Genomic DNA, 21791 nt, shown 5'->3' with positions numbered 1-21791 from the left:
GCATTCTAATGAGACAACCTATTGAAGGAGCCTCTGTGTAGTTTGATTTTCAGCATTTCACTGTGGTTTCTGCCCCTTCTGAAATCCTTCTCTCTTCCGTGAGATTATTCCCGTAATTGTTTGTCTAGTTACTTTTTCAGCTATACAGCTTCCTGAGCACCAGAGAGAGATATGACAAAGGAAGGTCAGTACACAGAAACATGATCTTCCTTATTTTTGTTTTAATTCCAATAAAATTGTCTATTGTAGCATGACTCAGACTCCTAACTGCCTTGTTACACCTTAGCAGTTTGTTATAAATATAGCCCTTCTTCCACCATCCTCTGATATCAGGTTTTGAGAGGGGTTTTAGCAGGTCAAATTCAAACTTAGTATCTCTAAACAATTAAAAAAAAATGGTTTAGTAGATGTACTTGTCCACATCTCTGATAGTGGAAATGTGTTGGAGCACAAAGACAATATAGTTTATGTGAGTGTAGTTTATACTTTTGTAGGGTAAAAATCATTTGGCAATGAAAATGTTTTGCTTTTCAAATTGCTTAATGGTATTCTAACTATGAATGCATTCTGAAGTTGAAGAGTTGTTGAAGTGATGCTCTGGAAGACCTGAGTTCTTGCATCTTATTTGTGTTTGACACATTCAGTGCTGGCTAGGCAATGCTGGACAGGCTCTGCTGCCAGTCTCCAAACTGTCCTGTCGCTGCTGAGCTGGCATAGCTGTTGTCAGCAGAGTACCCTGTGCCAAACATGCTCTGGGAATTCAGATGTAAAAGTATTTTGATTCTTTATATAGGATGCATGTCTTTTAAAGGAGCCTGTCTTCAGCTCCCGTCTTTATTCTTGCACAGTGTTTCATCATTGTTTCCTCCACCTTGGTATTAAGTGGTCTTGCAGTGGTGCACACAGGTACTTCACAAGCTCACACCTCCACCACAGAAGACAACCTTTTCCTTCTTTTGTTGGTGTCTTTGTGTGCAAATTCTCAGGAATGTCTTTTTGCTAGATGGGTTTCTTTGCAGCTGCCTCAACTCTGATGTGGTTTCTCTCTCATCTCTCACTAAACATTTCAGTACAAACTGACCAGAAGATTTGGAAAAGCAAATATATCAAACCTGTCCTTTAAAGAACGTGTGGAGTGCCACCAAGGCATTGAGGGGCATCATCCTTTGGGTCATAAAGAATCTTTGGAATTCATCTGTGTTCAGTCCTATAATATCTCATGCTGATGAAGCTTTCCTTCTCCCTCCATCCACTTCTTTACGATATTTTGCTTTAAGGATGTTTTATTTAGGTGATGTTTTAGGAAAAAAACAAGGGTGTGGGGCTACTTCTAATACACTGGAAGGTTTTATTGGCACCACAAATAAACCCTTGGAGAAGTTTTCCATATGAAAGGGAGGGGGAAACGACCTGCATTCTGTCTGCTGGTTGTCAGTCGACATTTCCATAGAAGCAGTCTTACAGTGTTTAATCTGATTCCCTTGCTGCTAGAATTGTAATGTGTTGCTGTGTTATTTTTCCTACAAAAGTGCAAGTTACATCTCAGACTTGAACTCCTTGACCCCCTTTTTATCCTTATCCTATGATAAGGGCTGGAAGGGATCTCAAGGATCATCTAGTTCCAACCTCCCCTTGCCATGGGCAAGGACACCTCACAGTAGAGCAGGTTGCTCAGAGCCACATCCAGCCTGGCCTTAAAGACCTCCAGGGATGACGCTTCCACCACCTCCTTGGGCAACCTGTTCCAGTGTCTCACCACCCTCATGGTAAAGAATTTCTTCTTAACATCCAATCTGAATTTACCCACTTGCAGTTTTGCTCCATTCCCCCTGGTCCTATCACTACCTGACATCCTAAAAAGTCACTCACCAGCTTTCTTTTAGGCCCCCTTCATATATTGGAAGGCCACAATAAGGTCTCCTTGAAGCCGCCTTCTCTCCAGACTGAGCAGCCCCAACTCTCTCAGTCTGTCTCCACAGCAGAGGAGCTCTAGCCCTCTGATCATCCTCATGGATCTTCTCTGGACATGCTCCAGAGTGTCCAGATCTTTCTTGTAATAGAGGCTCCAGAACTGAATGCAGAACTCCAGGTGGGGTCTCACCAGAGTGCAGTAGAGGGGGAGAATCACCTCCCTTGCCTGGCTGGCCATGCTTCTCTTGGAGCATCCCAGGATCTGGTTGGCTTTCTGGGCTCTAAGTGCACACTGATGGTTCATGTTGAGATTCTTGTCCACCAACATCACCAAGTCCCTCTCTCTCCAGCGCGGCTCTTGAGCCAGTCACTGCCCAGCCTCTATCAGTGCTTGGGATTGCATTGGCTTGGGCCCACCTCTGCAGCCTGCCAAGGTTCCCTTGTGTGGTGGTTTGGTTGTTACCCGCCCCCACACACTTTAGAAGATACCCCAGCTAACTCAGACGGACTCTGGGAATATAAATGAAGCTATTTATTTACAGCTAGCACAATATACAAGCAGCTATTTACAATATATATACAGTTATAGACAGAAATATACAAAAATATACAAGTTAAAAGTAATACAGAAACACAACTCCCCTCCCAGAAACCTGAGTCCCCAGGAGGGGCTCTCAACCACCCCTGCACCTTCCCCCTGCCCCTCTCAACCTTACCCCAGTCCTGAGAAAGAATAGAGGTTCAGCCAAGAGGTTAAGAAGCAAGGTTAGTGGCAGTGAGGTTAGGGCAGCTGAGTCCAGAAGCCAGCCAGAAAGTGAAGACAAAATGGCGAATGTGCTATCTAATGTTTGCATTCTTCTTCAGGAAGACTCTGAGGGAAGGAGACATCACCAATGTTTTCCTTTCACAGCCTATCATCTAGTTTTTCTAACCAAAACATTCTACCCTGCTTCAAACTAGCACAGTCCACCCCTGTCTACTTCGCTCAGAGTATTGCTGAGAATTATCTGATCTAATCTAAACCAATATTTACACTAATGAATATTACAAGTTCAGTTCACACTTCATTGCGGCTATCTCAGATGTAGGTGATTCAAAAGCTCAGAACATTTTGTCTCCTCACAGATGAGACGAGAACAGGGACTCCCAGGTGACGTTGGGTTCGTGCTCACGTACTGTAGATTCTCTCGTAGATTCTTTCAGTGTTGGACACTGATGGTACCTAGAACAGAAAACTCCTAACAGCGTGTATTATACACTCTGAATTTAGACTCTCTCAGCTAAGGTTAGATTTCTCTGTGGAATACACTGGATTTCACCATTCTCCTGCATTACCCAGTAGGTATGACCAGGACCTTCAGCAGATACCACCCCTCGGACAGGTTTCCCTTCGCCCGAAGGAGAAAATACCCAAACAGTTTTCCCTAACAGATTCTTTTCATGTACAACAGGAACTTTATCACCATCTACTGTTTGGACCAAATCTGATTGTGCAGGTCCTGCTCTGTTTACTGAACCTCTACTATTTACCAACCAGGTAGCTTGTGCTAAATGTTTGTCCCAGTTTTTCAGAGTTCCACCCCCCATGGCTTTTAGGGTGGTTTTCAGCAACCCGTTGTAGCGTTCAATCTTCCCTGAAGCTGGTGCATAGTAGGGTATATGGTAGATCCATTAAATGCCATGCTCTTTAGCCCAGTTTTTCACAAGATTGTTCTTGAAATGAGTGCCATTGTCTGACTCGATTCTCTCTGGAGTTCCATGTCTCCACATGATCTGTCTCTCCAAGCCAAGAATGGTGTTACATGCAGTAGCATGTGGAACTGGATAGGTTTCCAGCCATCCGGTGCTGGCCTCTACCATCGTTAGCACATACTGCTTGCCAGAATGAGATCGAGGTAAAGTGATGTAGTCCATCTGCCAGGCTTCACCATACTTGTACTTTGACCATCTCTCACCATACCATAAGGGCTTGCTTCGCTTAGCCTGCTTAATAGCAGCACAAATGTCACAGTCATGGATGACTTGGGTGATAGCGTCCATGGACAAGTCAATTGACCTATTGTGTGCCCATCGGTATGTTCCATCTCTGCCTTGATGTCCAGATGAGTCATGGGCCCACCGAGCTAAGAACAGCTCACCTCGGTGTTTCCAATCAAGGTCAAGATCTAAGTTAGTATCAACTTGAGAAATCTTAGCAGCTTGGTCTGCCTGCTGGTTATGTTGATGTTCCTCAGTAGCTCTGCTCTTAGGCATGTGTGCGTCTACGTGCCGCATCTTCACTGGAATTCTCTCCAGCCGTGCATCAATGTCCTGCCATAGATCAGCACACCAAATAGGCTTTCCTTTCCTCTGCCAATCATTCTTCTTCTAGTCCTTTAGCCAGCCCCATAGAGCATTGGCTACCATCCATGAGTCGGTGTAGAGGTAAAGGATAGGCCAATTCTCACATTCAGCCACATCAAGAGCAAGTTGAACAGCTTTTACCTCAGCAAACTGACTGGATTCTCCTTCTCCATCTCTCGCTTCAGTAACTCTTCTGGTAGGACTCCAGACTGCTGACTTCCATCTTCGCTTGTTCCCAACAAGACAACAGGAACCATCTGTGAACAAAGCATAGTTCTTTTCCTGATCAGAGAGATCACCATAGGGAGGAGCTTCCTCAGCATGAGTTATTTTCTCCTCTGGAGGTTTGGTACAGTCTGTGCCTTCCGGCCAGTTGGTGATCACCTCTACCAGACCAGGTCGGTCAAGATTACCCATTCGTGCTCGTTGGGTTATCAAAGCCATCCATTTAGACCAGGTTGCATCTGTGGCATGATGTGGTGATGAACCTTTGCCTTTGAACATCCAGTTTAGAACTGGTAGTCTAGGAGCTAAAAGCAATTGTGACTTAGTTCCAATCACTTCAGAAGCTGCTTTCACTCCTTCATAGGCTGCTAGTGTCTCTTTCTCTGTTGCGGTGTAATTTGCCTCTGAACCTCTCTAGCCACATCCCCAGAAACCAAGTGGACGACCGCTGCATGGACTACTTCTCGTTTGATCTGATCAAAGGCTGCTTGTTGTTCAGGTCCCCACTCGAAATTGTTTCTCTTACGAGTCACATTGTGCAGAGGTTTGACAATCTGACTGAAACCAGGAATGTGTAGTCTCCAAAATCCCACCACCCCTAAGAAAGATAGAGTGTCCTTCTTGTTGGTGGGAACTGCCATGTTGGAGACTTTGTTGATCACATCCTGAGGAATGTGACAGTGACCATCCTGCCACCGCACTCCCAGAAACTGAATTTCTTTGGCAGGTCCTTTGACCTTGTCTCTCTTAATGGCAAAACCTGCTTGCAGCAGAATGTCAATGATTTTGTTACCTTTCTCGAAGATTTCCTCAGCAGTTTGGCCCCACACAATGATGTCATCGATGTACTGGATGTGCTCTGGAGCTTTACCTTTCTCCAGTGCATTGTGGATGACTGAGTGACAGATGGTTGAGCTGTGCTTCCACCCCTGAGGCAAACGGTTGAACTGGTACTGGATTCCTCTCCAGGTGAATGCAAACTGAGGCCTGCACGCCTTTGCTATGGGAATAGAGAAGAAAGCATTAGCAATGTCTATGGTTGCATACCATTTAGCCTCCTTCAATTCCAGCTCGTACTGGAGTTCCAGCTCGTACTGGAGTTCCAGCATGTCCGGCACAGCTGCACTCATGGGTGGCGTCACCTCGTTGAGGGCACGAAAATCAACTGTGAGCCTCCAATCACTGTTAGGCTTGCGCACAGGCCAGATGGGACTGTTGAAAGGTGAATGAGCTTTCTCGATGACAGCCTGACTCTCCAGTTGACAAATCAGCTGATGAATGGGCAACAAAGAGTCACAGTTAGTTCTGTACTGCCTGTGGTGAAAGTTTGAGTAGCAATTGGCACTTCCAGATCCTCTATGTCATGATGTCCCACAACTGCAGATTGGAGACTCACAGTTGATTTTCGTGCCCTCAGCGAGGTGACTCCACCCATGAGCGCAGCTGTGCCGAACATGCTGGAACTCCAGTACGAGCTGGAATCGAAGGAGGCTAAATGGTATGCTCCTCTTTAGATCGCACATCTGAAGTCTCACCTTCTACTGCACATTCAACACTTTGCCCCCTTACCAAGCAGGAACCTCTCTCTGCAGCTGCTTGCTTGAGCAGATGATGAGCTTTCTGATGAGTTCACTTTGTCAGAGCAGCTTATCACCTGCCATCAATGTTTAGTATGCCTTCAGAGAATGTTTAGAAGGAAAAGTGTCATATGTTTCTTTCTAACGTTGCTGTTGAGGAAAGGTCAGTGTGGTTTAAATAGGAGTTGTGTTAGTGCAATGCTCTTATCTCCAAATGTGCTTAGTCTGAAGCAGAAAATCAATACATCTTTGACTCCCTGAAGAAGGCTTTTAATGCCTCGTGTGATGCTGTGGAGTTCATTTTGTGTGATCAGTTCATTTGTAATGGCAATTTCTTTTAGCTCTTGATGTAAAATTGTGGTGTTTTTTTTTTTTCCTCGAAGCAGGATCTGAAATGTTTGAAAATCAAAGCACAAAGCTGCCATCTCACTAGGTGCTTTCTGCATCCTGTGCTCCTGTCATTTCGGTGCATCCAGAGAATGATGTTTCTAGTAATTTTTTTCCTCTTCCCCATGAGTAGGTAGCATTTCTCTGAGACACAGGTGTTTTGCCTGGCCTGTATCAGGAACAGTGTGGCCAGTAGGACAAGGGAGGTTATTCTTCCCCTGTACTGAACACTGTTCAGGCCACACCTTGAGTCCTGTGTCAAATTCTGGGCCACTCAATTCAAGAGAGATGTTGAGGTGCTGGAACGTGTCCAGAGAAGGGCAACGAAGCTGGTGAGGGGCCTGGAGCACAGCCCTGTGAGGAGGGGCTGAGGGAGCTGGGATTGTTTAGCCTGGAGAAGAGGAGGCTGAGGGGGGACCTCATTGCTGTCTACAGCTACCTGAAGGGAGGCTGTAGCCAGGTGGGGGTTGGTCTCTTCTGCCAGGCAACCAGCAATAGAACAAGGGGACACAGTCTCAGGTTGTGCTGGGAGAGGTCTAGGCTGGATGCTAGGAGGAAGTTCCTCCCAGAGAGAGTGATTGGCATTGGAATGGGCTGCCCAGGGAGGTGGTGGAGTTGCCATCCCTGGAGGTGTTCAAGAAAAGTCTGGGTGAGGCACTTAGTGCCATGGTCTAGTTGACTGCCTAGGGCTGGTGCTAGGTTGAACTGGATGATCTTGGAGGTCTCTTCCAACCTGGTTGATTCTATGGTTCTCTATTGGTAACTACTGCAGTTGTGATAGGTCTTTTAAAGGCCTGTAAGCATCATTCTGAGCTAGTTCTTGTACCTTGTTCCATGCTCAAGTATTGTAAAACATCACAGCAGATATAAATCAGTATGTGTGTGTGTGTGTTTCTTTTTCTTTGCTTTACAGATTACTTGATTTTCTAATTAATAGTACTTTTGCCTGCAGATCTGTGTTTGAGTACAGAATTTAATGAGCTAGCTTGTGTTTGAACAGCCTCTCCTTTTATGGTGTGCCTTAGCTTTAGCATGCAGAGTAATCACATTGTAGGTACACATTAACAAGTACTGGGAAGGTGAGACTTATTTTATCTGGAAATTTACATCATTTCATTCAAAATGCTGAGGACTTCTGGAGCGGTGTAGGGCACTACTGACAGCCAGTCTTCCTCTCATGTGCTGTTTTTGTTTTGGTTAGGTTGGGAAAAAAGTCTTCAGAGCTTACATGGTGGATAGGGTTGCCATAGTTCTCTTCTGCAGGGTGCCAAAACTTGTTACCTCATTGGTAGCTGTAGAAAGAGGTTTACTGTAGTCACATTCCTGAACCTGTCTTGACCTGGGGTGGTTCAGACCTAGTATCATAGAATGACAGAATTGTCAGGGTTGAAAGGTACCTCCAAAGGTCATCCACTTCCAACTCCCCTGCCATGGGCAGGGACACCTCACACTAGATCAAGTTGCTCAGTGCCACATCCAGCCTAGCCTTAAAGACTTCCAGGGATTGGGCTTCCACCACTTCCCTGGGCAACCTGTTCCAGTTTCTCACCACTCTCATGGTGAACATCCTAACATCCTACCTGAATCTACCCACTTCCAATTTTGCTCCATTCCCTCCAGTCCTATCACTACCCAACACCCTGAAAAGTTCCTGACCAGCTTTCCTGTAGTCCCCTCAGATACTGGAAGGCTCCAATAAGGTCTCCTCAGAGCCTTCTCTTTTCCAGTCCTAACAACCCTAACTCTTTCAGCCTGTCCCCATAGGAGAGGTGCTCTAGCCCTGACTTGCAGAAATAATAGCCTGAGGTTTGATGAAAATTTTGCATGCTTTATTTTTCATAGATGTATCCTCTGGGCTTGTTTTAATCCTTGTAGATTTGTGCACTGCCTTAAAGGAACTGCTAAAATCAGGCATCTGTTAAGTAGCACAAGGTCAGCATGAAGCTATGCAAGGATAATAGCTAAGATACAGTTCTTCAAATGACTTGAGGAGACTCATCTAAGCAGTCCTTTCTAAAGGGCAGATAGACCTTTATTTTTTTACCTCTAACCCTTCTTCTCTCCATGCCTCCCCAAACACACTGCACATTCCTACTCTGCTTAAGGTGATTGTGAGACTGCCTGTATACCTTTGAATTTTATTCCTCTAAAGGTGCTTATTTGAAGGGACCACTCTTGAAAGCTCCCCACTAAACCTCATGTCTAGGTTTGTAGGAGTTTTCTCCAGGAGCAACTGGAGAAAACCCTGGGCAAAAAAACATCTCTTATTTTGCTTTGGGTTTCTGCTCCTTGGTCTTGCAACTATCAGTTGCTTCCAACTTTTTCTAGGGTTTCAGCTGTATGGAGTCTTTGGAGGTACAGAAAGGGTCATGTGGTGCAGCATGAGTTGCTCTCTTCATTGTTTTCTGGTCCAAAGAACTCCAAAGACTGCTGGGATTTAGCATTTTCTCAAAAAAACCCACAAACCTCTGTGGTTGTGTTGCTGGAAATGTTATTTGTGGATGTGAACTGGCAGAAGCTGAGTGTGAAAGTGTAGATGCAGAGTGATGGCAGTTTGATGTGACCAGAGCTTTGGTGTGATGTCTGAGTGCCTGTGTTCACATGGCCATATCCTCTGCAAAGCAACTACAGGGCAAGGACTCAGCTATTTAGAGAACTCTGTAAGCGTGGGCATGGCTCCAGGTACTCTATGCAAGGGGAGTTTTGGAAACGTTCCCTCTGGGGAGTTGGACTTGATCTCCAGAGGTCCCTTCCAACCCGTAGCATCCTGTGATCCATATGATGGGCGTGAAGAAAGGGAATTGGTAATGCTCCAAGACATTAATGTAGTTTTAATATATATTTGTCTCCTGACCTACTGCTCTCCCAAACTAAAATTAACAGCCTGACCTTCTACTAGTGTTTGATGGGAATCTATCCCTACAGGTTTTCCATTTTCCATCTTCGTTACAGCTGAAGGCACAAAGGAGATTCCAAATTAGTCCAATGCCTTATGTAACTGGGCACTGCTTTCTGGGAAATAACTGTTTGGTTTTCTTTTTGTAATGTTTCCAGGGATTTTCTTCCACGAGGTTCTGGAATTGTAACAAGACGACCACTGGTCTTGCAACTCATCACTGCCAAAACAGGTAACCTCTTTCTCTTTTTGGTTCAATGCTTGGACAAGGTGCTGATGTGCTTTACCAGAAGGAAAAAAAAAATCTAGGGTAACTGAAATGATGGGCAGAAAGGTGCAACTAAACTCTCTAGAGCTTTTAAAGGCCTGCTGCTTCAAAGCTGTATGCTTAGGTTCAGCTAATCTCATTTTCCTTCTGTAAATGTAATCCAAAATCAAACTTGAAGCAGTTAAAGAAACTTAAATACATACAAAGTATTTTTGATATTAGTTTTGGTTTATTCATTTCTTGATGAGCTTTACAGTTACAGAATTGTAGAATGGTCTGGTTTGGAAAGGACATCCAAAGGTCGTCTAGTCCAACCCCTCTGCACTCAGCAGGGGCATCCTCAACTAGATCAGGTTGCCCAGAGACCTGTCAAGCCTTACCTTGAATATCTTCAGGGATGGGGCCTCAACCACCTCCCTGGGCTTCCTGTTCCAATGTTCCACCATTCCACTACCTTCATAGTAAAGAACCTGTTCCTAACATCTGATCTAAATCTGCTCTTCCCTAGTTTGAAGCCATTTCCCCTTGTCCTGTCACCACAGACCTTTGTAAACAGTCTCTCTCCATCCTTCTGTGGGCCCCTTTAGGTACTGCTGTTAGGTCTCCCCAGAGCCTCCTCTTCTCCAGGCCAAACAACCCCACCTCCCTCATCCTGTCCTTGTAGCAGAGGTGCTGCAACCCCCTGATCATTTTTGTGGTCCTTCTCTGGACCAGTTGTATCAGTTAACACACCAAACCTCCCATACTTCTACCTTTAACATCTGCTCCAGTGCACACAGATTTTGTTCTGCACAGCTTGTTTTTATGACTTGTCTTTTTTGTTTGAACTCACTGCACTAAGTAGAGCAGAAGGCAGACTGTGGGAGAACAAGGCTTCTGTGCATTATCTGGTCAAAGATGTAAGAATACAGTATGTGTATATCTCTGAGCTATGTGACATGTTGAGAGCTTTCATCAGAATCACAGAAAATACCTTGTTGAAAGCAATCTGAAAGCTCATTCAGTCCAATCTTTGACCCAGCACTGAAGGGTCAACACTAAACTATCTCCCTTAGCACCAGGTCTACAGGCAGCTTGAACACCTCCAGGAGTGGTGACTCCACCAGTGCCCTGGGCAGACCATTCCAAAGTTTGATAACCCTTTCAGAGAAGAAATATTGCCTAGCATCCAGCCTGAACCTCCCCTGATGCAACTTCAAACCATTTCCTCTAGTCCTGTGGCTTGCCACCAAGGGGAAGAGGCTGCCCTCTCCTTGCTCAATCTTCCCTTCAGGTAGTCATAGAGAGCAGCCTCTTCTCCAGGCTGAACAAACCCACTCCCTCAGATGCTTCTTGCAGGTCATTTAAATTCACTACTCTGCTAGCTAGAATGTTTTGGTGAGAAGGACTAGATTACAGGCTGTGAAAGGGAAACAGAGTGATGTCTACTTCACTCATAGGCTTGCTGAGATGTGTAAGAACAAGAAGCCAAACATAGAAAAGGCACTACTGCTTCTTCTGCTGGGGAGCTCAGAGCTGCATTTCTCTCTCCAGCCTTTCTGCCATTTCTGATTAATCAGCTTTGCTTCCTAACCCCCTGTCTGAACCTCCGTTCTTCCTTGGGACTGGGGTAAGGTTGAGAGGGGTGGCAGAAGGTGAAGGGGTGGTTGGGAACCCCTCCTGGGGACTCAGGTTTCTGAGAGGGCTGTTGTGTTTTGGTATTACCTTTTACCTTGTGTATTTCTGTATATATCTGTATATACTGTAAATATCTGCTGTAAATAGAAGCTTCATTCAAATTTCCAGAGCTGGCTGAGTCTAGTCTGGGTGATTTCCAAGGGGGGGGGGGGGGGGGGGGGGGGGCGAGGAACACCCAAACCATCACAACTACTTTATACTCTTCCAACAGGCACTTAATCTGCTGTCATGAGCTCAGCTCCCTAACATGTATAAAAGCAGCTACAGTTTCCCACTTTTCAATATTTTGGGGCAGTTTTCTGCTTCTAAACCAATGTTAGCAACCAAATCACTGGTCTGCTTTTGGCTTCTGTTTAAAATAGTAAAAAGAAATGAACTAATATCCAAACCAGGATTTAAAAATACAAAGTACTCTTCAAATTATCGAACAGGGTGAAACTGGGGAAGGAATGAAATTGAAGTTGTCTGTAGAACTCCAGGCTGTGCATCAATGTGAGGTGTGATGAAGTTGCTGTGTGCAATTTTTTTTCCCCTAAAAGGCCTTTTTGTTTTTTTCAGCAGGAAGGTAGGCTTTGGCCTGCTTAGGCTCTGGGTTTCTTTTTGTTCTTTTATATATTTTTTCCTCTCTTTTCTCTGAATTACTGTTTTTAAAGCACATTGATACTTTCAATGCCTCTATGAAATTTTCAATAGTATTTATATGAGTGCGAGGAATAGAAAAGGGAAAAAAATGGAATCCAGCATTTCTGTATGCTCAGCTTAGAAACTTAAGGTTTTTCAAGTGTGTAATACATATAAAAACACTATGAGCATATTAAAAGGTGAAATGTCTTGTAATTGGTAATATGACCAGTTGCCATTTGTGCATCTCTGGCTTTTGATCTCTGAATCATAGAATCCTAGAATCAACCAGTTTAGAAGAGACCTCCAAGATCATCCAGTCCAACCTAGCACCCAGCCCTTTCCAGTCAACTAGACCATGGCACTAAGTGCCTCATCCAGGCTTTGTTTGAAGACCTCAAGGGACGGTGCCTCCACCACCTCCCTGGGCAGCCCATTCCAATGCCAATCACTCCCTCTGGCAACAACTTCCTCTTAACATCCAGCCTAGACCTACCGTGTCACAACTTGAGACTATGTCCCCTTGTTCTATTGCTGGTTGCCTGGGAGAAGAGACCAACCCCCACCTGGCTACAATGCCCCTTCAGGTAGTTGTAGACAGCAGTGAGGTCACCCCTGAGCCTCCTCTTCTCCAGGCTAAACAACCCCAGCTCCCTCAGCCTCTCCTCATTGGGTTTGTGTTCCAGGCCCTTCACCAGCCTTGTTGCCCTTCTCTGGACACGTTCCAGCACCTCAACATCTCTCTTGAATTGAGGAGCCCAGAACTGGACACAGCACTCAAGGTGTGGCCTGACCAGTGCTGAGTACAGGGGCAGAATAACCTCCTTTGTCCTACTGGCCACACTGTTCCTGATGCAGGCCAGGATGCCATTGGCTCTCCTGTCCACCTGGGCACACTGCTGGCTCATCTTCAGCTACTATCTACCAGCACCCCCAGGTCCCTTTCTGCCTGGCTGCTCTCCAGCCACTCAGTCGCTAGACTGTAGTGCTGCTTGGGGTTGTTGTGGCCAAAGTGCAGAACCCTGCACTTGGCCTTGTTAAATCTCATCCCATTGGCCTCTGCCCACCCATCCAGCCTGTCCAGGTCCCTCTGCAGGGCTCTTCTGCCTTGCAACAGATCAACACCTGCTCCCAGCTTGGTGTCATCTGCAAAATAAAGATATTGAACAGGACTGGGCCCAGCACTGATCCTTGGGGAACACCACTAGTGACAGCTGCCAACTGGATGTGGCACCATTCACCACCACTCTCTGGGCTCATGAACAAGGCCTAGGTGTGGAGAATCTTCATCCAATTTTCCCAGTTCCACCTAAGAAAAGGAGAAAGAAAAGAATCAAGCTTAATTCTAGCATTCTTAATTAAGTGGTTAAAAATTCAGGGACATAGGAGTCAATAAGTAAGCTCTTAGATTCTGACCTTAAGTGGTTAAATATTTATTCTTAGACAACCATCCTAAGCTCACTTTAACAGCTCTGTATTGCTCTGTTTTGTTCACCCATTTTTCACCCTTGGTTAAGGGGCTTCTCCCTCTCTGGGATTTTCCCCAGGAATGCACTCACACAGTAGGTTTTCACAGAGCTGCCTTCTAAGCTGAAAAAGTATTTCTTCGTTACAAGTTAAATAACAACCCAGAAACTTTAAAGAGTTAGGGAGAACTGAGCTTCAGGCTAATTTTGTGTTTCCTGGATGTCAAGGCACGTTTCTCCCTTTGGGAAATGCTGTCCATTTCTTGTTTGGGCTTAGATGCCATGACCTTGAAAACGCAACCGTTAATTATGTTGTTACTTTGTTTAAACTTTGTTCTGCTGTTGTTTTTGATGGTGAAATTCCAAATAACTTTTATCTCTTAGGCCACCTTTTTCTCTCTGAACTAATTTTAAAAAAAGAAAATGAAGAAAATTGCTTAGAGAATGCAGAGTGTTCTTTTACAGGAAGCAAATGCTAGACTGATTTTTATCAAGTCTATAATTATCTAAAATGTTATAAAAAGGAATTAAAGAGCTGGGACCAGACTTGTTCAACATCTTTGTTGGTGGTATGAACAGTGGCACTGAGGGCACTCTCAGCAAGTTTGATGATGACACCAAGCTGTGTAGTGCAGCAGCTGGAGGGCAGGGATCCATCCAGAGGGACCTGGAGAGGCTGGAGAGCTGGGCACAAGCAAACCTCATGAGGTTCGCCAAGACCAAGTGCAAAGTCCTGCATCTGGATCGAGGCAATCCCAAGCACAAATCCAGGCTGGGCAGTGTATGACTGGAGAGCAGCCCTGAGGAGAGGGACTTAGGGGTGCTGGTGGATGAGAAGCTCAACAGGAGCCAGCAGTGTGCACTTGCAGCCCAGAGGGCCAAGCAGATCCTGGACTGCATCAGGAGAAGTGTGGCCAGCAGGGCGAGGGAGGTGATTCTCCTCCTCTGCTCTGCTCTGGTGAGACCCCACCTGCATCCAGTTCTAGAGCCCCTATTACAAGAGGGATGTGGAAATGCTGGAGCATGTCCAGAAAAGGGCCACTGGGATGATCAGAGGGCTGGAGCAGCTCTGCTGTGAGGACAGACTGAAAGAGTTGGGGATGTTCAGTCTGGAGAAGAGGAGGCTCCCAGGTGACCTTCTTGTGGCCTTTCAGTACCTGAAGGGGGCCTACAAAAAAGCTGGGGAGGGACTTTTCAGGCTATCAGGGAGTAACAGGACTAGGGGGAATGGAGCAAAGCTGGAGGTGAGTAGGTTGAGACTGGATATGAAGAGGAAGTTCTTTGCCATGAGAGTGGTGAGAGCCTGGAATGGGTTGCCCAGGGAGGTGGTTGAGGCCCCATCCTTAGAGGTGTTTAAGGCCAGGCTGGATGGGGCTCTGGGCAGCCTGATCTAGGGTAGGGGGTCCCTTCCCATAGCAGGGGGGTTGGAACTAGATGATCCTTGTGGTCCCTTACAAGCCTGACTGATTCTGTGAGTCTATGAACTGTATCAGGTTCTTGCTGCTGTAGGAAGGTTAATTGATTTCTAATCCCAGGATTTTTCCTATCTCTCTTAAGAGTACCTATTCTTATAGTATTCCTTGGGATACTCTAAGATACTAAACTTTTTACTTGGGCATGCAGAGATGACTGCAAGATATTTTAACAGCATTTTGGAACTGGCTGGGAATCCTTTTTGGAATGTGAATTTGAGTGGCAGAGGAGGTTAAACTACATTTAACTTTTGAGTCACTGCACTGAGGGACAAAGATTGGCAGCTGAGGCATTTATGCACACACAAGTAAGAAGAAACTTTGACCACCCATTGTGAAGGTTGGAGATGTCACAGAAGGGTACAGCAGGATTTGGTGGTAAAGAGTTATCAGTGGCCCTCCAGAATCTGAAAGATATGACACATCTAGGTGAGATGGTTTGGGTGTTGCCTGCCCCCCCCCCACTTTAGAAATCATCCAGACTAGACTCAGCCAGCTCTGGAAATTTGAATGAAGCTTCTATTTACAGCTTAGCACAATATACAAGCAGATATTTACAGTATATACAGCTATAGGCAGAAATATACAAGGTAAAAAGGTAATACAGAAACACAACAGCCCTCCCAGAAACCTGAGTCCCCAGGAGGGGCTCCCAACTGCCCTTTCACCTTCCCCCCCCATACTCCAGTCTCAAGGAAGAATGGAGGTTCAGCCAGGGGGTTAGGAAGCAAAGTGGATTAATCGGAGACGTGGCAGAGAGGCTAGAGAGAAATGCAGCTAAGGCAATGCCCCAAGAAGAAGAAGTGCCTTATCTATGTTTGGATTCTTCTTATACCTCTCAGCAAGCCTATGAGTGAAGTAGACATCACCCTTGTTTTCCTTTCACAGCCTGTAATCTAGTTTTTCTCACCAGAACATTCTAGCTTCAAACTAGTACAGTCCACCTCTGTCTATTTCACTCAGAGTATTGCTGAGAACTATCTGATCTAATCTAAAACAATATTTACAGTAATGAACATCACAAGTTCAGTTCACACTTCATTCGGGCTATCTCAGACTAGCACACTAGGTGAGGACCTGTTACTCCTGTGAATATGCACAGAGTCACAGAACCTTAGAGGTTGGAGGGTACCTCCAGAAATCGAGTCCAAACCCCTGCCAAGGCAGGATCACCCAGGGTAGTCCACATAGGAATGCATCCAGGTGAGTTTTGAAAGTCTCCAGAGAAGGAGACTCCACAACCTCTCAGGCAGCCTGTTCCAGTGCTTTGTCACCCTCCCTGTAAAGAAGTTTCTCCTCATGTTGAGGTGAAACCTTCTATGTTCCAGTTTACAGCCATTGCTCCTTATTGCTGCTGACCACCAAAAGGACATTGGCCCCATCCACTTGATACCCACCCCTCAGATAGTTATACACATTGATAAGATCTCCTCTCAGTCCTCTTTTCTCCAGACTGCACAGTCCCAGGTCTCTCAGTCTCTCTCCGTAGGGGAGATGCTTAAGTCCCCCACTCATCCTCGTGGCTCACTGCTGGACTCTTTCCAGCAGGTGTCTGTCACTCTTGAACTGGGAAGCCCAAAATGCTACAAGCAAACAATTCAGTACTAAGAAACTGATCTCACTGTCTTGGTTTTGAGTGGACAGAAGCTCTCTTGCCTCTTCCAAAAGGGGTAAAAGGAAAACATTCCACTCTGGATTGGGTAGAATTGGAAATTTAAAGTTGATGTGCTCTTGGTAGCTACCTGAAACAGTACTAAACACACAAAATACACTAAATCCATACTACATCTTGGCCATAGTGATCCAAAACCCTCCTTAGGTCAAAGTTTTGCTACCACCTTCATCCAAACCAGCCCAAAACTTCAGGCCTAAAGTGCCTGCCCACCCCCACCCCATGCCTCTCTACTCATACCAAACCCGAGTGACACAGCTAAAGTTCAGCTTGGCAGCTCCAGGCCCTAATTGATGGCATTGGCAAGGCCAAACCAGGCCTCATTCCCCTGAACTAAAGCTCAGGGAGCATCATCGGGAAGGGTAGAGAGAGAGGGAAAGGGCAGACACTGACTCTGCAGCCAATTTTATAGGGATTCAGGACTTGTGGGAATGAAATAGCTAAAAGATTACATTTCTGGTCCACCTCCTGGACCTATCTGGTCCTCCTGGAGGACTTCAACTATGTGGTTCTTAAAGGCACCCAGCCTCAAACCACAGCACACAGAGTGTAATGTTTGGGTTTTTTCCCAGAGTTTTGTTTACTTCCTCTCTTTAAAAAATGCTCTGTAATTAGCTCAAAGCTTTTCTCTAGTGCCCTGTGTTAAGGAGGGTTTTGAATCTGGGTTTGGGGTGAAATGCAATTAGGCTGATGTCAAAGTTATTAAACAATGTATTAATGTATATGTGGTGGAGGGCCACTTAGACCCAAAGGGCTGTGTTTACAAATCTATTCTTGCCCGGACATGTTGTCCCCCCGAAAGATGTTGTCCTGCCCAAACTTGGGGAAAACAAGTTAAGGGGGACAAAGGAGCACCATAAGCCTGGTGCCTTCGAGTCTGGCCTGCCTGCTTGCAAGGCTGAAGTAAACACATTATGTAAGCTCAAGCACCTAGGGTGGGGATCCACCTGAGCCCCCTCCATATTTGGGGGTATCGGACCAGTGGATTTCACCTTATTTGGCACGTTTTGGCCTGCTGCCAGACTCTTATTGGACGGAATTGTGGACAAGGACCATCAATCTCGGGCTCATATCTCATAAAAGGGACAATTCAGTGTTCCTGCCACCCTCCTCCACTCGCTGCTCCTAGCCACTTTGCCGCTTCTGGGACCATCACTGCTGCATGATTCTGACCCACGGCGCTTCGCACCGGCCCAGGGAAATTATCACAGTATCACACACAGTATCACAGTATCATCAGGGTTGGAAGAGACCTCACAGATCATCAAGTCCAACCCTTTACCACAGAGCTCAAGGCTAGACCATGGCACCAAGTGCCACGTCCAACCTTGCCTTGAACTGCCCCAGGGACGGCGACTCCACCACCTCCCCGGGCAGCCCATTCCAGTGTCCAATGACTCTCTCAGTGAAGAACTTTCTCCTCACCTCGAGCCTAAATCTCCCCTGGCATGGCTTGAGGCTGTGTCCTCTCGTTCTGGTGCTGGCCACCTGAGAGAAGACAGCAACCTCCCCCTGGCCACAACCACGCCTCAGGTAGTTGTAGACAGCAATAAGGTCACCCCTGAGCCTCCTCTTCTCCAGGCTAAACAATCCCAGCTCCCTCAGCCTCTCCTCATAGGGCTGTGCTCAAGGCCTCTCACCAGCCTCGTTGCCCTTCTCTCGACACGCTCAAGCACCTCAACGTCCCTTCTAAACTGGGGGGCTCCTGGCCAGCTGCCGCTCCAGCCCGTCATTCCCAGCTCAATCGTGCCCGAGGAGCCCCTCAGACAGCGCGCCCCAATAACACCTGAACTGAACTATCCAAACCCACGAGGGTCAACAGCGTGGCTTTGCCACACATATTTGGGATCACCGAGACTGTGACTCCAGCCAGTGAGTAACTGAGCAAACTCGATTTAAGCAGCATAGACTTTCAGACTTTACCCGTGGCACGTTTATGCCGCAAGACTCTCTATCCAAACCTTTCCAAACCTCTACTAAATTCCTGATTCCTGCTGTAAATAGACATTCTGTAAAAGAATTTCACAACTGCAGACAAAGAACTTGTGTAGGTTAGCTGTATATAAGTTTGGGGAAAGGGGGGGGGGAGTTCCTTGTATACATAATATTAAATTATTTAAACCTTTTTAAATTCGGCCTCATATTTAGTTCCCCAAAACCCAAACAAACCCCCTTCACAACAATATACAGAGAAAACTTCTCCAAACTTATTTACAACTCACCCACACAAATTCTGTGATGCAGGTGGTAGAACTGTTTTTGCAGAATGTCTTTGTATATACAGTCAAATTAAATCTTTAGAAACGTTTCTAGCTAGAGAGACTTGCAGCACAAACTGCCGCTGGAAGGTTAAGCATAAACCTTTACGAACTTGAGTAAAGAGAGTTCGGGTACTCACTGGTCTAAAGTCTCAATATTTGCACTCCAAAAGCATGAACAGGAAAACAGATGTAGTGCAAGCCAGGTGGTGGACTTCACGTGGTAATGATGCGATGTGGCTTTGCTGCTTGTTCGGTCCAAATTGAGCACGCCGTCTGAGAACGGTTCACGGGCACGAGAGGGGTCTTCTGTGCTCTCAGGAAGTCATCGGGTGGTCGGCAGCCACCTGGGCAAAGCAGGGTCCAGGCCTGCGGGCTGGAGCAGTCCGAGTGAGTGCTGTGTATAGCAAGGAGGCAGCCCTTGGGCTGGCACAGCAGGCTGGCCAGGAACACATAGTTCAGTTGTTCCCTGGATCGATGCGAAGTGTGGTGGCACAGAGAAGCATGTAAAGCGAAGGGGTAGTGAACAAAACTAAAGCAGCAGCAGGCAGCAAACAAGCAGGGAGAGGTGAGCATCTTGTTTACCTGTATGCCCCTATTTATCAGATGTGGGCCGAGATTAATGGTCCTTTAGCCATGACATCATCCTGTCAGTTTTTGGCAGTCAGCCGAAACATACCAAATTAGGCAGGGTCCACGGGCCTGGCTCCCCCAGATATGGGCAGAGCACTAGCCTTGCACCCAGTAGGCCATAAGCTAGGCATGTGGTGTCGTGGAGGGCCTGTAGGCCCGAAAAGAGGCCTTTGCCTGGACATGTCTTTCTGCCAGGACCCCTGGTTGTAAACAGTTGTGCAAGCCACACACACCCAACTTGTGTCTCCCTGGGGTAAATCCATGTGATCCCCGTATTTGGGAAAGTCCAGGCAAGAGCTTCTGCCTATTATGGTAAGGTTTGGCCTATTGCCAACCTGATTGGTCATTCTAGTGGCCAGAGAGGCCATTAATCTCGGCCCACATTCAATAAATAGGAGTGCACAGGTAAACAACGTGCTCAGCTTGGAACCCATTGCAGCACTTAGCTCAGCTCTGACCCTCACTTGCATGGCTCAGCTGCTCAGACCCCCATGCTCAGATGCCATTGCATAGCTCCGATGCTCAGAGGCTCAGACCCTTGTGCTCTGATCCTCAATCGCAGCTTACCTGCCTGTGTACCTTTCTTGCAGAGCTCATTTAAGCCTGCACATATATATATATATATATATATAAGGAGCCTATAGCCTTCTAAGCCAGCTGTGCACATCTGCACACTATTATTATCAGGACCAAATCCTGCATTGCCTTTACCTACGGAGCTGAGACTCCCAGCAGCCGCGCACACTTTGCATGCCCGCTGCCTATCATTGCCTGGTAAAAGCCACCTCCACTGAGATAGTCTCTTCCAACCCTGATGATACTGTGATACTGTGATAACCAGGAAGCAGACTCTGGATTGTCTGCACACACACACAGCCTGCTAGCCATGAACATCCGTGCCAGAGACAGCATGATGTTCTTCTCCTGCTCCTGAAGTCCTGCCAGCTGATAAGTCCTGGATGCAGCATCCAGAAGAAGCCAGCAGCACCAAAGGCAGAGATCGTCCCTCGCCAGGAGAAAAGGTTAGGGAAAACCTATTCCTCACGAACTGGGAAGATTTATCCTCTCCCTTCAAGCCGGGAAGATTCCAGCCTCCAAGTCCGTGGGTAGAGATCACCTGAAGTCTGGACACTAGGCACAGGCTGTGACACAGCCCCGGAGGGTGATTAATAATTAATAAGAATTGTGAGTAAAAACTTTAATACCTCTGTAAATATAAGTTGCCTCTGCTGTAGAGCAGAAAGAGTTTCAGCCGGCTCTGCTGGGCAAATAACATAAAGATCCCAAACGGCATTAAGCCACGGGGAAAACTCCTCTCTCTGTTTATAGTTTGAATGTTTGCTAGTTAATTAACAAATTCCCTGTACATATTCTATCCTAAATTGTTTTCATAACCAGGTACCGAACTGAATATTAATGCACAGTGGTTTGGGGTGGCGAGAGTTCAGAATATTGAATTTAATAAATCTATATTTTTATATAAAATTGTATTGCCCCAACTAATTTCTCTCCTCTGCCAAATAGGCGTAGGCACTGAGAACTCCCCCTTTGCAACACGTGGGTGTACACAATAGCATTACGCAACCTGGGCAAGCCAGACTTTATGGCGCCAGGTCTATCGTGTCCCTTTGTGTCCATTTGATAGGTAAACATGTCCAGGCAATGCAGAACATGTATAAGCCTATTTTGGGCCTATGGGTCCTCCACGACAGCCTGCTGACCTCCTTTAATCACAAAGACATTTTAATGGGAACAGTGCAATTCCTATGTGGCTTGACGCCGTTTGCGCTTCCACGTCCAGGTGGATGCAGTCTGCTGAAATCTCAAAGGCAGAGGTTTTTATTAAATATTGGAACTGACAAGTCAGTCTCTAGTAGTATTTGATTTTCATCTGAGTTTGATAGTGTGAGGTATACCTAGTGGCATAACGCAAGTCAAAATGTGGACGTCAAAAATAGTTTACAGTTCTCTGAAGGACTCTGCCTTGTTCTTGACTATCCTACTTTGAATCTCCTTTGGGACTGCTTAGCTGCATTTCAAATGAAATAGTGAATTTGGCCTGTATTCAGTAAATTACTGTACTGGTTAGAAGAGAGTCATTGAAAAAAAAAGACAAGCCTGAATCTCCATCTTTTAAGTATTCTGATGCACTAAAGTGGCTTTCTTCTTACAATGAGAGGCTGAGAAAAATAGTTCATTGGCACTCCTGTAGGGAGGGTCACAATTTTTCATTCTTACTCTTCATCTTGTTTTCAGTTTGACTGCTCCTGCTCTTTTAAAGAAAAGTTGTTTAGATGATACCTTACTGGAAGAGAGAATTGAACCAAATGAGCCTGCAGTCTTTGTTCTGTAATAGACAGACTTCATTTCTAGGACAGCAGCCTT

The 21791-nt window shown here is 46.0% G+C and overlaps 1 protein-coding gene across 4 annotated transcripts in view; it reads left to right on the top strand.

Annotated features, from left to right (window-relative positions):
- DNM3 (dynamin 3) overlaps nt 1-21791 on the top strand; it is a 234570-nt gene that overhangs the window by 14168 nt on the left and 198611 nt on the right. For all 4 annotated transcript variants that reach the window (XM_064147248.1, XM_064147247.1, XM_064147246.1 and 1 more), the window contains exon 2: nt 9498-9571. In XM_064147248.1, coding sequence (XP_064003318.1) covers nt 9498-9571 — 74 coding nt within the window. The remainder of the gene's footprint in view (nt 1-9497; nt 9572-21791) is intronic.

This window comes from Pogoniulus pusillus, chromosome 8 (genome assembly GCF_015220805.1).
Source record: "Pogoniulus pusillus isolate bPogPus1 chromosome 8, bPogPus1.pri, whole genome shotgun sequence".
NCBI lineage: Eukaryota > Metazoa > Chordata > Aves > Piciformes > Lybiidae > Pogoniulus > Pogoniulus pusillus.
The sequence above is the reverse complement of the archived record's forward strand: the minus strand, read 5'-3'. Positions and strand labels throughout refer to the sequence as shown.